A 16447-nucleotide genomic window follows, 5' to 3' on the forward strand; every position below is an offset into this window, starting at 1 on the left:
GCTTACTTCACTCTGTATAATAGGCTCCAGTTTCATCCACCTCATTAGAACTGATTCATATGTATTCTTTTTAATTGCTGAGTAATACTCCATTGTGTATATGTACCATAGCTTTCTTATCCATTCATCTGCTGGTGGGCATCTAGGTTGCTTCCATGTCCTGGCTATTATAAACAGTGCTGCGATGAACATTGGGGTACATGTGTCTCTTTCCCTTCTGGTTTCCTCAGTGTGTATGCCTAGCAGTGGGATTGCTGGATCATAAGGCAGTTCTATTTCCAGTTTTTTAAGGAATCTCCACACTGTTCTCCATAGTGGCTGTACTAGTTTGCATTCCCACCAACATCCTTGTTTTAAATGAATTTTTTTGAAGAGTTTACTATTAAAGTTTGCTTCCTTGGAGGAACTGGAATCTGGCTTTTTAAGAATGAGAATTACTGGCTAGGTTTCCCTTTTTGCATCTGCTACTAGGAACCTCAAAGTTGAATTGGTGGCTCCATTTCATACACACTACATTTGTCCATATGACCTGCATAACTGTTTTACATTTATATGACGTTGTTCTACATCTCTTTAACTAGTTCCCCTTTCTCGTTTCTATTGTCCAGATTCTTGTAGTAACCATCTCAGATCTTTTTTGGAAAGAAGTGGAATAGAATTGACATGAAACTTGAAAGTGATTATTGTTACTGATTATTTACCATTAGCTGTTGTTTGAAAGTTGCCTTGGTGCTAACTCCCAGGTGACTTGAGAGAACACTTTGGCGTAAGAGCCTGAAAAGCTGTCCTGATCTGGCTCCCAGCCTCCTCCCTGACCTTGTCTCATATCACTTCCTCGCTTCTCTGAAGCTACATTGACTTCTTGGCCATTCCTCATTCCTTTAACAGGCCAACCATGTCCTACTTCAGGATCTGTGCATCTACTGTGGTCTCTGGAATCAGTGTTCCCAGGTAGTTAACGTCTGCTCACTGCCACCTCCTCCCGCCGCCACCCCCCCCACAGTTTTCTAGAAAGGTCTGTTCAAATGCCATCTTTTTATTTTTTGATTAAAATTAAAAAAAAATTAATTGAAGGATAATTGCTTTATAATATTATGTTCATTTCTGCTAAACATCAACATGAATCAGCCACAGGTATACATGTGTCCCCTCCCTCCCACCTCCCACCGCACCCCTCGAGGTTGTCGAGGAGCACCAGCTTTGGGCTCCCTGCATCATACAGCACGTTCCTGCTGGCTGTCTGTTTTACATCTGGTGATACATGTTTCCATGCTACTGTCAACTTGTCCCACCCTCTCCTTCCTGCACTGTCGAGTCTGTTATTTTTTTTTCCTAATTAAAAAATGTTTTTGTCTTCTTCCAGGTCTTCATTGCTTTGTGGGCTTTCCTCTAGTTGTGAAGCTGGGACTACTCTCTAGTTGCTGTGTTCAGGCTTCTCGTTGCGGTGGCGTCTCTTGCTGCTGAGCATGGACTCTGGGGTGCCAAGGCTTTGGTAGTTGGGGCTGCCGGGCTCTAGAGCACAGGCTCAGTCGTTGTGGTGCACAGGCTTAGCTGCTCTGTGGCATCTTTCCAGACCAGGGATCGAACCTGCGTCATCTGCATTAGCAGGTGGATTCCTCACCACTGAGCTACCCGGGAAGCCCCTCAAACACCCTTTTGATCTGAGAGCCCATTCCGGCCTCCTTGTGTCAGAGTCTCCTCTGTGCCCTGGCTTCCCTTTTCCGTAGCTGCTCCCGTGCTCTCCCGGCCTCCGTGGGCTGCCTGCTTTCCCCCACTAGACCAGACTGTGCGCTTCATGAGGGAGGGGCTGGTTATATTCACAGCTCTATCTTAAGCTGCTCAACAGCCTTGCCTGCTAAGTTGTGGGTGTGTCAGAGCTGTTTGTTCAGTTGACTGAATGGACTAAACAGGGTCAAGGTAACTCTTGTTGGCCCTTTCCTCCAGATTTCTGAACAGGCATTTCTTTGTGTGAGATAATCTAGCTTCAGTTGTTTCTTAAGGCAGGAAACGACCCTCCATGACCCATTCAGATCCTGCATTTTGCTGCTACTCATTATTTAGCTTTGCCTAAGCACTTAATGTGCCAGGCACCGTAAGAATACAGAGAAAAGGTCTGATCTCAGTTCATAAATATCCTCAGGCATTTTCCAGCAGGGGAAGCTTTAGGGGGTTGGGGCTAACAGTGTTATGATTCACAAATGATTTATTTCATTGCTAATAATGTTTCCACCCATGCATTGAGGGCACTTTTATATTTTACAAAGTGCATTCACACGCTTCTCCAATCCTCATGATAACGTGGTGGGGCAGGTTCTCTTATGATCCTGTCTGTCTGACAAGGAAAGAAACAGACCCAGACATGTTAAGTGACTTGCCCAAGGTCAAAGAGCTTGAAAGTTTCACAAGATGCCTCATGTTTGACATTTGGTCAGTGTAGTAAGACACTTCTGCTATGTTCCTGATGGTAGAATTCTAGATTTTTTTTGCACCCTCTTATTCTGTCTTTAGGCAATGGCACCCCACTCCAGTACTCTTGCCTGGAAAATCCCATGGATGGAGGAGCCTGGCAGGCTGCAGTCCATGAGGTCGCTAAGAGTCGGACACGACTGAGCGACTTCACTTTCACTTTTCACTTTATGCATTGGAGAAGGAAATGGCAGCCCACTCCAGTGTTCTTGCCTGGAGAATCCCAGGGACGGCGGAGCCTGGTGGGTTGCCGTCTATGGGGTCGCACAGAGTCTGACACGACTGAAGCGACTTAGCAGCAGCAGCAGCAGCATTCTGTCTTTGACAGGAAGTTATTGTTTCTCTTGAGTGATGGGTTACCTTTGGGTGACTAACCCTATTTTCATAGACAGGCTTTTTCTTTTGTTTGATCTTTCTTTTTTTTTTTTTTTAAGAGTAATATTGACTTTTGTGTACTTCTCTTGTCTGGACACCATTACTCTATCAAGTCCAAAGTGAAAGCAAAATTGCTCCATAGAAGGAGCCAGTTATGGTGACTAGTTATTTTCCTTTCAAAACACTTGACTTGGCTACCCTGAAATACGAAGCTGGTATCAAAAAGGAAGCTGGCAAACTTGGTTTTAGATCTCCAGTTATTTACCCTGGGTTTTTCTGCTTGTTTATAGGGCTTGCTTGGAGCTGATGGCTGTGAATTCACTAGAATCATTTAATGTACATGTTCCTTGTAGCTTAGTGTAGGTACCATGGTCCTTGAGGTCCACTGGGGAAATAAATTCCTTCCTGGGATTAATTAATAAATTCTTTCCTGGGATTAATTAGTCACGGCCAGTGATGTAATTCATCATGCAAATACCAGAGCTGTCTTAGTGAAAAATTCTTAGTGATCCAGAAATGCGTGTGTCCAGCTTAACTGAAATCTATGCTTTTATGCTTCTCCATGGACTGGATAGCCCATGGGGTCACAAAGAGTTGGACATGACTGAGCGACTTTCATGAACTTAGCAATAGTTTGTAAAGCATAATGACTTTGAGAGAGAAATGGAAAAAGTTCTGAAGAATGATTCCGTATCTTGAAAGCATCTTGGGATGGCAGCTTCAAGTAGTTTCTCCTCTGTTCCATGTCTTCTTTTAGGTCATGCTTTTTAAACCTGTCCAGATTCAAGACTGTTACTGTTAATACTAAAAAAGCTGCCGGATGCCCTCCTGACATCTCTTGGCTGTCCACCCCTCTCTCCACATGTGGACTGCAGCTCGATTAGGGTGCAGTCCTGCAGCCAGTGGCTGAAGCCAGGAAAGGGTAGGTTTCATAACATGTATAGTGGGAAGGCCATGGATTTTGACGTTACACTTTGCTTTCATTTCTGATGTTAGCTGTGTACATCTGTGCAAGTTACTTTACCTCTCTGTTCCTTTGATTCCTGATCTGTAAAAAGGTGGTGATACTGTCTTTTAGGACCACTTTGAGTGTTACCTTAAACTGTGTGTATAAAATAACCACTTCATTGTTTGTATAATCGATAATCAGTGATTTATATTCTGTGCCTCACCTTGATCTTCTTTACCCAAAATGGGGGGACCCAGGAAGTCATGTAAATTTGTGCTTTTAGTTTTCATATCTCCCAAGCAGAGGAAGAGTGAAAGCTGGATTGTCAGCAGTTACTGTCAAAGGGATCTTGGATCATTTTTGGACTCTATTTACAAAAATGCTATGTAGTTTTAGGTTACAGTGTTAGAAATAGAGTGCTCTAGTTTATGGGGTATAAAACCCCTTTCTGTTTGGACGGTCACGCTAGGAGTGTGTTGTGGCAGTTATGAGTACCATGTCTTGAGAGGCAGGGTAGGGAACCTTCTAAGGACCGGACTATCCAGGTTTGAGGCCTGGCTCTGCAACTTAAAAGTTCTGTGCCTCAAACGCACAGCTCTGACTCCTCATATGTAAAAAGAGAACAGTGGGACCTGCTTCGCAGGTGGTTGTCTGGAATAAGTGAACATAAACCACAGAGAGTAATGCAGCAAGTCCTGTGTGTGAGTGCCACTCATTTTCGAGGGGACCTCAGAAGAAAGTAAGAAGGCTGGTGGGCTTCCATGTTGTGGAAGAAATGGATTAAGAAACTGGAGCTGTTGAACGTGAGAAAGTATTAAAGAGTCCTTTACTGTTTAAGGAGAGACTTCATGAAAGAGGGAATAGACTTCTGTTACTGAAAAAGGAAGAATCACTAGGATCAGTGGGTAAAGAATCTGCCTGCAATGCAGGAGACCTGGCGTCTATCCCTGAGTTGGGAAGGTCCCCTGAAGAAGGAAATGGCAACCCATTCTAGTATTTTTTCCTGGAGAATCCCATGGACAGAGGAGCCTGGCGGGCTACAGTCCATGGGGTCGCAGAGTCCAACACAACTGCACAAATAACACTTTGACTTTTTTCTCCCCCAGCATCAAGGGGTAGAAATTACAAAGGGGAGGATTTTATTTTAATGAAAGACCTTGTAAGAAGTAGAGCAGTTCAGAATCGAGGGGAGTGGGTTTGTGAGTGAGTGATTTTTTCTTCACCCAGAGGCTTATCAGGCCAAGGAGAGGTTCCTGACCTGGCTGGCAGGGTGAGCTCAATCACAAGCCTTCTCTTCCATCCTGCTCTCAGTTCAGGTCAAGTGACCCACTTCGGTAGGATAATCCCACACTGAAATTCGCTGGGTTTCAGTAGCATGTGTGGGGACTCTCTCCCTAGACTTAGTTTGCTCTTATGGTCTATCATTCATTCATTTTACAGATATTTATTGTGTGAGGTGTTGTATTTCTGGCCTCATTTTGTTGAAAACAGGTTGGAAATGAATCTTTGTTGATGGTCAACTATTGCTCGACACCATGCAGTCCCTGGAGGAACCCAATCAATTAGGTTTCATTTTTGTTGAGGGATAGTTCTGCTTGGGAAGGTTATGTTTCTGAGATTCTTGTGAGCAAAGTATGGGTGCCCTTTGTTTTAGACTCTCAAGGATGTTTGTTTGACTTGTTTAGAAGGTAGAGATAATCTTTCCCTCCAGAGCAAATGGCAGGCACATTTACTGTCTAGTGTGAAAAATTCAGAGTTCTCTTCAGTGACTCAGCAGGCATCCATTTGGGCCCATCTTCCCACTGCCCATGGGACTCCGGGGCAAGGGATCTGCTACAAACATGCTGATGCTCTTGCTACTTGCTGTGCTATGACTAATGAAGTCTCAGACTCTTCACAGTTTTTGACGTTAAGGAGGAGTAAAGTGAAAGGGAGGTCAGACCTCATTCCCAGAGCCTAATGATCCAGTATTTGGGGGTGAGGAAATTTGAACCTTTGTCTCTAAAGGATGCCCTTTCTATGACATTGTGGAAAACTGCCATTGCCTTTACTGCCGTTACTACTATTACAACAATGGCAGCCACCAACCTTTTTTATGGAGTGCTAGTGATATGCCACAGAGAAGGCAATGGCACCCCACTCCAGTACTCTTGCCTGGAAAATCCCATGGACGTAGGAGCCTGGTAGGCTGCAGTCCATGGGGTCGCTGAGGGTCGGATATGACTGAGTGACTTCACTTTCACTTTTCACTTTCATGCACTGGAGAAGGAAATGGCAACCCACTCCAGTGTTCTTGCCTGGAGAATCCCAGGGACGGGGGAGCCTGGTGGGCTGCCGTCTGTGGGGTCGCACAGAGTCGGACACGACTGAAGTGACTTAGCAGCAGCAGCAGTGATATGCCAGGCCTTGTTTAATTTCATCCAATTCTCACCTGCAACCCTATAAGGAAGGTATACTTACTATCTCCATTTTATAGGTGAGCAAAAGGAGACACTGTGACCGAGGTCATGTGGGAAGCAGTGGTGGATTCCAACCCAAGCAGCTTGATTCCAGAGTAGCCCACAAATCTGTAAGAGATAGGAGCGTAATCTTAGGCTTCCTAGGTGGCGCAGTGGTGAAGAATCCACTTGCCATTGGAGGAGAGGCAAGAGGCTCGGGTGTGATCCCTGGGTCAGGAAGATGCTTTGGAGTACAAGATGCAACCCACTCCTGTATTCTTACCTGGGAAATTCCATGGAGAGAGGATTCTGAAATTCCATGGGCTACAGTCCATGGGGTTGCAAAGAGTCAGACACGAGTGAGCCAGTGAGAATACACGCACACCCTAGCCCTTACCCTCATTGTGTGAGATGGGGCAAATTTACCGTTTTAAATCTCAGCTATGGCATCTGTGAAAAGGGAGAGGAAGCATGTTAACAGGACCCAGTCCTGTGGATTGAGCATACTTTCTATAAAATGTGCATCCTTCTAGATATTAGTGGCTATTATTATTGCTGCTTTCCTTTTCTCTAATTAAAAAACAAAGCACTTTAAGGACTTCTGTGGCCATCCAGTGGTTAAGACTCTGCACGTCCAATCCAGGCGATGTGGGTTCAATGCCTGGTTGGGGAAGTAAGATTCCACATGCTTCAAGATCAAAAAACATAAAACAGAAGCAGTATTGTAACATTCAATAAAGACTTTAAAAATGGTGCACATAAAGAAACCCCAAAGCACAAACAAAACTTGAATGGTTTTGTCCTCTCAGAATGCTCTTATGCAAGAAATTTTTGACTAAAGGTGAATGTAATTCAGCCCAGTTTACATCTAGAGGATGAATTTCAGATGTGGGGGCAAAACATGGCACAGGCTATTTCCTTATACAGATATTTTCTCTGAAAATGAACATTGGAACCGAAACCCGCTTAGAGACCCAGTTTGCTCTCCTCTTCATTTCAGTAACCCTTTCGGTTTTCTGAATCGTTCCTGATGTGTGGTGATGTGTTACAGTGATAGCTGATGCCCAAGATAGCTGATGCTCAGCCCCGACATTTCCTTGGTGGTAGTTGTACTAGTAAATGTGAATAATGTCAAATGCTTGGCATGTTTCCTTCTGCAGATGGTGGGGAGGAAATCCTGCAAAGCCTTATAAAGATGGCAGACTGTAGTTTTGAAAAAAGTCTGTGGCCGTTTGCTGTGAAAAGGGGGAACTAATAGTTAAATATCTAGGAACTCTTCCCTTTGGGACAGTTGATAAATTGAAGGCATTTTCTGATTGTGCTTTACTCTAGATTAACAGCCTGGAAGGTTTCAGATTTAAAGAGCAAGGTTATGTATCATACAAACAACATGACGACATGCTCAGCCACCCTGTACCCAAATATTGCAAGTCGTGTTGGTTGCTCTAGCTTTAAAACCAACCCCACCTCCCCACCCCCAACCCCAAGGTCTCTACTCTGATGTACTTAATTAGCTAAATGCTTCTGTGCTGTTTTCTTCCTGGAAGTAGGCTTCGAGATAGTCTGGTGTAGGCTTACCAGTTGACAGAGGAGGACACAGGACCTGGCTTGGTAACGGCCTGCCTGCACGTCTTGGGCTCCCAATGTGTTGCCTTGGGTGTATCCTGTACCGCTCCCCATCCAAGCGTCGCCTTTCCCTTCATTCCATTTCTGTCCCTCCCGTCCCCCCTTTCATGCTGGACATCATCTCTTGACATCCCTTAACACATTTACAAAATTCTTTTTAGAGGTTAGATTAGTATCAGACTGGCCTGCTGAATCTCCCTCTAAGTTGGAAGATAACGTTTTATATATTGTGTGACTCATGAATTAAGATCTTTTGCTCTAAATGACAGTTTGGAAAAGACTGTTTTACAGTAGTTTGCTTACACAAATCTGGAAGGGAATATGTGATTGATTTGCTGACAGACCATCTCCGAAAGCAGTTCTAATGATGGACTTTATAATTGATTGCATCCATCACAGAGAGCCTAAACTACCCCCTCCCTAAATTAAAAAAGATAAATGAAATAAAGTATGCTGAATGTATAGTCTGACAAATCTGAGGGAATTTAATGGAGCGAAATTACGGCAGCCAACAGATAAGAGAAAAAGATTTCTTTGTTACTGATTATAATACTAAATTAAAAAAAAATTACTCAAGAAGGATAATAGAGGAAACAAAGCTCTGTGGCCCATGTATCAAACTAAGTTATTGAAAGATTTTTAATAAGTGTATCTATCTCATTCACTGCTTATTGTTGATTCATATCAGTCTTGTTAGTGCTGTTGGAAGAATAGTAAATGCAGGGATGGTCTGGTAGTATAGCTGATATTATTGCTGTTGTAATGGATTTTTAGAATTACCATGACCTTATTTCTGGGTCGCTGGGGGCTCTGTACCAAATTCAGGCCATTTGAATGAACTGTTTGGAAGGCAGTTCCTCAGTGTAGAAGCAGTTTTACAGTAAGTATGCTTTTGGCTCTGTTATAAAAGACCAAGTGAAGGTGACATCAAGGAGTTCTGGGGCGAGGCTGCTGTGGGTTGGCTGCTTCAGTGGCCCGATGATGTGATGGCAGTAGCATGGTGTTCCTCTTGGCTTTTCCTCCCAGGATTATCACATGGCTAATGTCTGAATATCTGAGCTTTGTATAACGATACCCAGTGTTGGGAAGAGGAACCTGCTTCCTGTTAATCTGCTTGGAAGGAAACTACTCCTCGAAGTCCTTAGGTCTCATTGGTCAGACTTGTCACTGGTAAGGAACATGCACGTACTAGGGTTCATTCAAACAAATCGAGACGTGCCCCGGCTCTTACAGAGTTCACGCTGCCTGTTTCCTGATCATGCCCAGGGGAAAAGTGACGGGGAAGATTCCTTATCTAGAAAACATATAAATCCACTTACTAGGCTACTGGAATTTACCATGCAAATGTTTGATGTTTTCCCTTAGTAACTTGTTTCATTTCCTAGGTGCATGTGCTCTCACTGACTTAACTCTACTTGTTTCTACTTTCAGCTTTTAAGTTTGACTCAGCCTGATACATTCTGTCTTGAACAGGACCCTGTCTACCAGTGATGACGTTGAAGACAGAGAAAACGAGAAGGGGCGCCTCGAAGAAGCCTATGAGAGGTGTGACCGTGACCTGGATGAACTCATCGTACAGCACTACACAGAACTGACGACGGCCATCCGCACGTACCAGAGCATCACAGAGCGCATCACCAACTCCCGAAACAAAATAAAGCAGGTACGGCTCCATCCCTCTGATGGCCACTAGTGCATCTTCCATTGGTCCAGGTGTTGCAGTGGGGTTAATGACCTTAACAAGTGATTCAGGTTTTTTTTAGCCCAGGCTGCAGAGGATCACAGAGGGCAGCTGGCCTTGCTTCTTTTCTCCCCTAAATCTGACCCTTGGCTTCTGCCACGATTTTTGAGAAAGCCTGAAAAGGGAGCTGTTCTAAGACACTAGGGCCTTTTACTGTTGGAAGCTCTCGTTTTAATGTATCAGATATAGTTACACGTTGTGTGTATTGCTATAGCAGTCGAAAATGTAAAAAACATTTGGTTTTGAGTGTGTTGCCCCATTTGAAGTCGGTTGTGATTTTCTCCACAGTCATTGTACCTTGTTGGTAGTTTTTGAGAAAATCTAACTCACAAATTATTTAAATATATAATAAAGTATTTATGAATACTGAAATTCTTGAATATTTTTCAGTAGTGACAAGCGTGTATTTTCATTTTGTAATTGTCTTCCGTATTTTGGAGCTGTTTTTCTTTCGCTTTTTCTTTCTCACTTCTCTCTTCCTCTCCTTCCTCCTTTACTCTCTCCATCCTTCCCTCCTCCCCATCCCGCCCCCCCTTCTCTTCTGTGATTGGTCTTTGAAAATCTTTTGGTTCCCATGTACCACATCTTTGCTTCCTGAAGAATAAAGTGGGTTCATAAGGAGTATTTTTATATTTGGCCAAAGGATGAATTGATCAAATAAAGGTTGTGTACTGTCATATCATAGTTACATGGTTCTTGGCTATGTATTTCAAGGGTCACTTCTTTAATACCTTGTATGACAGCTCTCTGATAAATAACAATTGCTACCACTTACTGAGCACTGATTCTTTGCCCGGCAGAATTATGTCTGTTCCTCAGTTCTCAAATTTAGGGTCTGCACTCTGGTCTTCTTGCTCTGAGGTCCTTGAATTCTGGTTCTCAGACATCTTTTAAGCAGTACCCTTCCCTGCTCCCCCCACTCCCCCAGTTCTTTGCAAATGAGATTTTGCAGAATCTCAGCATCCCAGTCGCCTCTTGTTTGGTACTGGGGTGAGAGACGCGGAGCCTGATGCTGGGTCCCCTCCTTAGCACTCAGCTGCTGACTCCCAAGCAGCTCTGTGGCCAGAGGGCTGCGTGAACCGTGTGAAGATGAGCGCTGCCCTGTGCAATTTTATTGGTTCGAGAATTCTCTGGATGTACCTGCCCAGGATGGCTGTGCTTCCGATCTTCTCACATGTTTTCTTTCCTGCCTTCTAGACCTTATATTATGATGTGTAAGCAGGTATCGAAATGATTCTTCTCAGAATGCTGTTATATATGAGTTTCAGCCTTGAGTCCAGTTCCACAGTCAGTAGGCTCTTAACATTTTTTGAAGCAATATGCTGACCTCTCTACATTTTAAAATTAACTGGGCATTTTCAAGAGGAATACTGTAATTCTTAGCTTTGACAAGTGGCGAGTTCATCCCATGGATTTATCTGTGCAACTAGGTAAAGCTATAGATCAGTCACCCTAGATTTAAAGCGAACTGTAGTCTATTTTGACCCAGTATACTGAGCTCAAGCAGGGTCAGAGAGTGAATGTATAGAGCTGCCGGCCTGCCGGCTTTGCCTCTGGTAATCACAGTAAGGGTGAAGGACCTCTTGGTATTTGTGTTTTACGATTAGTCTGCTTGACTGGAGGGACTTTGTCCTGATCATCAGTGAGGCACTGCAGTGGCTTCTGGCTTGACTTCTATCTTTCTGAGTTGATAGCATCTCTGCCCAAAGAGTGTTTGCTGATACTGAGAAAGAGAGGCTCAGTTTGATGATTTCACACTTGTTTTAGTAGCCACAGTCTTTTTTACCATCCTCATTTTTAAGTAGGCTGGAGTTTAGAGCAAAAGGAAACAACAACAAAAATTTTTGTGTTTATTGTATTAGATAGTTGTCAAGTAAATGTCACATAACTCTGTGTTATGAGTTAGCTTCAGTGTGGGGAAGAGAAAGAAAGGACTAAAATCTCTATCTAAGAAAGCCTTTAGTGATACATGGGAGAAGAAAGATTTTGGGGAAAAATGATAGGGAATTTGTTTTCATTGTATAATTGGACAATTTTGTACTGTGAAAGTCCATTCCTTATCACCAAGGAAACACTGATGTTTCCTCATTAATCTTTGCCCATCATTTTTGGCTTTTAATTGCACTTTAGATTATGTACAAAATAAAGGTATGTATATTTCTAAAGTAGAAATGGGGATGATTCAGTTCTCATTGGATTATATTATTTCAGAGCCAAGGAACATGTTGAGAACGTGTGAATATGAGTTGAAATTTTCTTTCTGTTCTCTGCCAAAAGAATGGGATGAAGATTCACTTAGTAAATATTTGTTGAGTGCCAGCTATGTGCTGGTGGTGTTTTAGATACTGAAATCTGTTTTAGATTTCCATATAATGGACAATATCAATCTTTGTACAATCATGGACCTTACATGCTAGTGGGAAGACACAGGAAAACAGATGCTATTTAGCATCATTGATTTAGTCTCTGTATATTAAGTATCTGGTTTGTGCTGAGCATTGCTCTGGGTCCTGGGATATATAAGTGAGTAAAACAGACAAAAATTCCTGTCCTCGTGGAGTTTACCTTCTAGTCAAAGAAGGCAGGCTATAAATGAGTAAGAAAGTATAGCAGATGGTAAAGAAGTGCTTTGCTTAAAAAGAAAAAGAACAGGGCATTGCTCTTTTGAATAGAATGGTCAGGGAGGGCTTCACTGAGGTTATATTCAAGCCAGCACCAGAACAAGGTGAGGGAGAGCCCGGAAAAGAATCGCCAGGAAGAGGGGATATCAGGTACAGAAAGATCCTGAAGCAAGAACATGATTGAAATTTGGGGGAGCAGCAAGATTGGAGCTGGAGCACAGCGGAAAGGAGACGGGGGGAGTGGGAGGGAGAGGAGACGGCTGAAGGTTGGGGTGTCTCAGAGTGGGTCAGGTCACGTGAGGTCTCGATCATTGTAAAGGTTTGCATATGAACTCTTGAGTGTGATGGGAAATCATTTTAAGGTTTTGAGCACAAGAATGGCAAGCTGTGTCTAACATTTTAAAAGGGCCACTCTAGCTGCTCTGAGAATAGATTTTATAGGGGGCCAGGGAAGATGAAGATGTCCACATTCATGCTTTGTTACCTTTTAAAGCTTGAGAACATGGAACCGTTTACACTGTTTACAGCTTGGTATTTCACGTATGGATTTGTGTTGGTAGAATCTCTGTCCTTGAGGATATATGAGTTGACAGATGGATTTGATTCTTTCCAGATGCCCCAAACTTCTTTATATCAGTCAAGCCCATTTGGAGTTTTTTCAGGATTAAATGTGTAAATGAATTGCCATGTATGATCAGATCAATTATGTGGATAAGTAAAATAGTTGGGCTGTCTTCTTACCATTGTATATATTATTATTGAGTACAAATGAGATGTTACTACATTAGAAAGCTTCAGAATCTATCGGATCTATCAGTGTCTCTTATAATGACTGTTATAGCAACACCAAGAATAGATGAATATGAATGGATATGAGTTGGGGACTTGGGCTGTGTGGGTAGGGATTGTTGGTAGTAGTTGAATTTGAGTGTTTCTCCCATCCTGTACTAAGTAGATGAGAAGACACCAGATTTCTTTAAAGATGCTAAGTACTCATCTAATGCTTATGGAAGCAGGTAGGCTGAAGCTGGGAAAGATTGAAGGTGGGAGGAGAAGGGGACGACAAGATGATATGGTTGGATGGCATCACCGACTCAATGGAAATGAGTTTGAGTAAACTCTGGGAGTTGGTGATGGCAGGGAGGCCTGGCGTGCTGCAGTCCATGGGGTCACAAAGAGTCGGACATGACTGAGTGACAAACTGACTGAGGCTGAAGGGAAAACACAGAAAATTGCCTCTGTTGTGATGTGTGCGCAAACTCTTTACATTTTGCCCCAATTTTGGCTATTCTGTTGGTGCTGAACCAAGCTGTTAAATCATTTTTCTTGCCTGTAATTGGAAATAACCATATGTGAATATTAAAGTGAAGTTGTTAGGGCTTAATCACTGAGTAATGTAACATTCATTATTTAACATTTACATAAAATAATTTTGTGACTTTTTATATGAAAGTATACATTGAATGGTGGAATTAGAGCAAAGCATAACCTTAGTTAATATAAAAAAGAAAGTCACAGGAGAATAAGATGATTTTGGTAGGAAGTTATTTTAAGCCCAGATGTAAGATAGAAAACCCTAGCTGCTCGTATGAGAAAGGGAAAAAATCTAGAAATGTGGGCAAGAATGAGATAGCATCATTGAAAATCTAGGCAGTAGTCTGGGTCATGAATGTGGTCACAGGAACTACAAGGGAACCTTTTCATTAAGTTTAACTGTATCTCTATTTGTGTTCTGTATCCAGACTCAGCAACTCAGAAGGATGGTGTTGCCTTTAGAAAGGGTTGAGTGGAGCCTCTCAGAACTTAAGTCCTTAAATTGGAAGCTGAAAAAACTAGGGCAAAAAGCATGGAAAGTAAGTTTGAGTGTAATTTAAAAAAGATCTTTAGTTCCAAAGGGCTTTTAAGCAGAGCAGTAAGTAGTGTTTCTGAAACTCATTCTTTTGAGATACTATCTATAAGACTGTGGAAGAAGTGGGTTGGACACAAGTAAGGAGGATTCCCATAAAAATTCTTGTATATAGGTTTGTTTTTACTACAAAAAAGAGAAAATGTGATACTTTTAGAAATAAGAATAGTGTTGATTGCAAGATTTCCATTTACCTAGCAAAAAATTCTAGCAAAGGGAATTGCTAGAATTCCCTTGTTTATAGGGAATTTTGCAGGGTATGTCTGGTCTACAGAATCAGTGAGGTGCTTGCACATTTGTTGGACTTTATTACAGATAATGCAATGCGTACACTCAAAGGCCTTCCCCTCCTCGCCTTATCTTATACTTAATCCAAGTTCAATGCTTTTCTGGTTTTAAGACTTTAAAGTTAAGCTCCCCCCCCCACCTCCCCCATGCCTCCATCAGCATCCTGCTCTGTCAGATGCTCCCACCGTGTTGTTCAGAGGTCCTGGTTTGTTTCCTCCTCTCTTGATCTTTCCCAAGGCAGGGCTGCAAAATCTTGAGATACATATATATATATATATTTTTTCTGCTTTCTGTATCTCACATATCTATTCACAATGACCTGTTGGGCCCTGTGTTCTTTATTTTCTCTTTTTCTAGTAGTCTCTAATTAAAGTGACTTAGTTCTTAACCATTTATTGAAACTGAAATTCCTGCTAATGAAATTCATTCATTTCTATTCAGCAGGTAATTTGGAGCAACTATAACCTTACTAAAATTCTAAGGAAGCAGAGGAAACTTGTGTTTGAGGAAGAGTTTCTTTACTTGGGTTTTGATGTCACGATTTCAAAAGCTTGACTCTTCATGGATTTATTTAAGGAAGAAACAGAGTAACAGAATTTTTGAATCTTGGCTATCTTGATAAATCAGAATGGAATTAAAATGCTGTCACCACATTTCTAAAAGAACAGGCATTTGAGAAATAAAGGCTTAGGTGGAATATGGTATCTTTCTTACATTTAAAAGATGCCATTCTTACATTTAAAAGGTGCCATTATTCACTGCTGGATATAGCCTTGTTTCTCCCGTCCCTATTTCAAAAATTTTATCTATTGAGCTAGAGTTTGCATACAGTAAAGTGCATTATTTTTAGAGTACAGTTCAATGAGTTTTGCCAAACGTATATATCCTTGAATGTATTTCCATTGTCTCAGAGAGTTCTCTTCTGCTTCTTTACAGGCAATAACCACCCCCCCCCACCTCATCCTGCGTCAAATACTGATTTGAAATCTATTTGCATATATTTTTGTTTCTTCTGGAACGTCAGAATATACACTCTTGCGTCTGGCTTCCTTTGCTCAGCCTTAATGTTGAAATTCATGTTTCTTCCCTTTTATTGCTGACTGGTATTCCCCCCATCACCCCAAGTTTTAAAAGAACATTTCTTGATAACTGTGACTTTCTGATCAAAAAGCTGAAGCCTCAGGGCAATTTAGTTTTAAAAGTTCTTGTAGCTTCTTATGTCTGCATCTTTGGCTAAATTCAACTTAGGGAATCATTTTGGTGATGTTCATTTTCCACACAGCCTTATGCCATCTCTCCTGCCCCCAAACCCAGCCACACATCCTACCTTCCTTTTTATTTTTCCTCCATTTAGTAAGCTAAAATGAGGAGTGAGCAGATTACATTGTATATATCCTGTATGAAATGCCATAATGGTCTTTTTCCAATCAGAAAGGAGTTTGCCAAGCTTTACTGACAACACTGTAAGTTTATCTCTCACTCTCTTGATCAAGAGCCTAGTTGGGTGTTGTATGACATAAAATTTATTTTTAACTGTTGCCATAGTAACCATTACACACAGAGGAAAAAGCTGAGACGTATAGAACCAAGGTGATATGAGCAGAATATCGGAAATTAGATTTTGATAGATTTCAACTAAGATTTAAAATAGAATGGATTTAATAGCTAGAGTTCTTAACCCAGGGACCAAGAACTCCTAGAGGGATCTAGGAATGGCCTTGAGAAATGTGTTTTAAAAAGTCAAATAAAATCACAAATACTGATTAAAAACCAGCTCTTCCCTACCTCATCCTACCATAAAACTAATTTCATACTTCAGTATGAAATTTCTTTCATTTTTTCCCCCAGATATTTGTATTTCTATATTTCTAAGTAGTAAGCTTATACTACTTTTCTGGATTTTTCTATTTTAGACATTATATGTGTTAGTTGCTCAGTCATGTGCAACTCTTTGGGGTCCCACGGCCTGTAGCCCACCAGCCTCATCTGTCCGTGGAATTCTTCTGCCAAGAATAGCAGAGCGGGTAGCCATTTCTT

At 41.9% G+C, this 16447-nt stretch overlaps 1 protein-coding gene across 6 annotated transcripts in view; it reads left to right on the forward strand.

Moving 5' to 3' along the window:
• The window catches only part of EXOC4 (exocyst complex component 4), an 800870-nt gene that overhangs the window by 13804 nt on the left and 770619 nt on the right, over window positions 1–16447 (forward strand). For all 6 annotated transcript variants that reach the window (XM_061414741.1, XM_061414739.1, XM_061414742.1 and 3 more), the window contains exon 2: window positions 9328–9517. In XM_061414741.1, coding sequence (XP_061270725.1) covers window positions 9328–9517 — 190 coding nt within the window. The remainder of the gene's footprint in view (window positions 1–9327; window positions 9518–16447) is intronic.

The sequence above is a fragment of the Bos javanicus genome, chromosome 4, assembly GCF_032452875.1.
Source record: "Bos javanicus breed banteng chromosome 4, ARS-OSU_banteng_1.0, whole genome shotgun sequence".
NCBI lineage: Eukaryota > Metazoa > Chordata > Mammalia > Artiodactyla > Bovidae > Bos > Bos javanicus.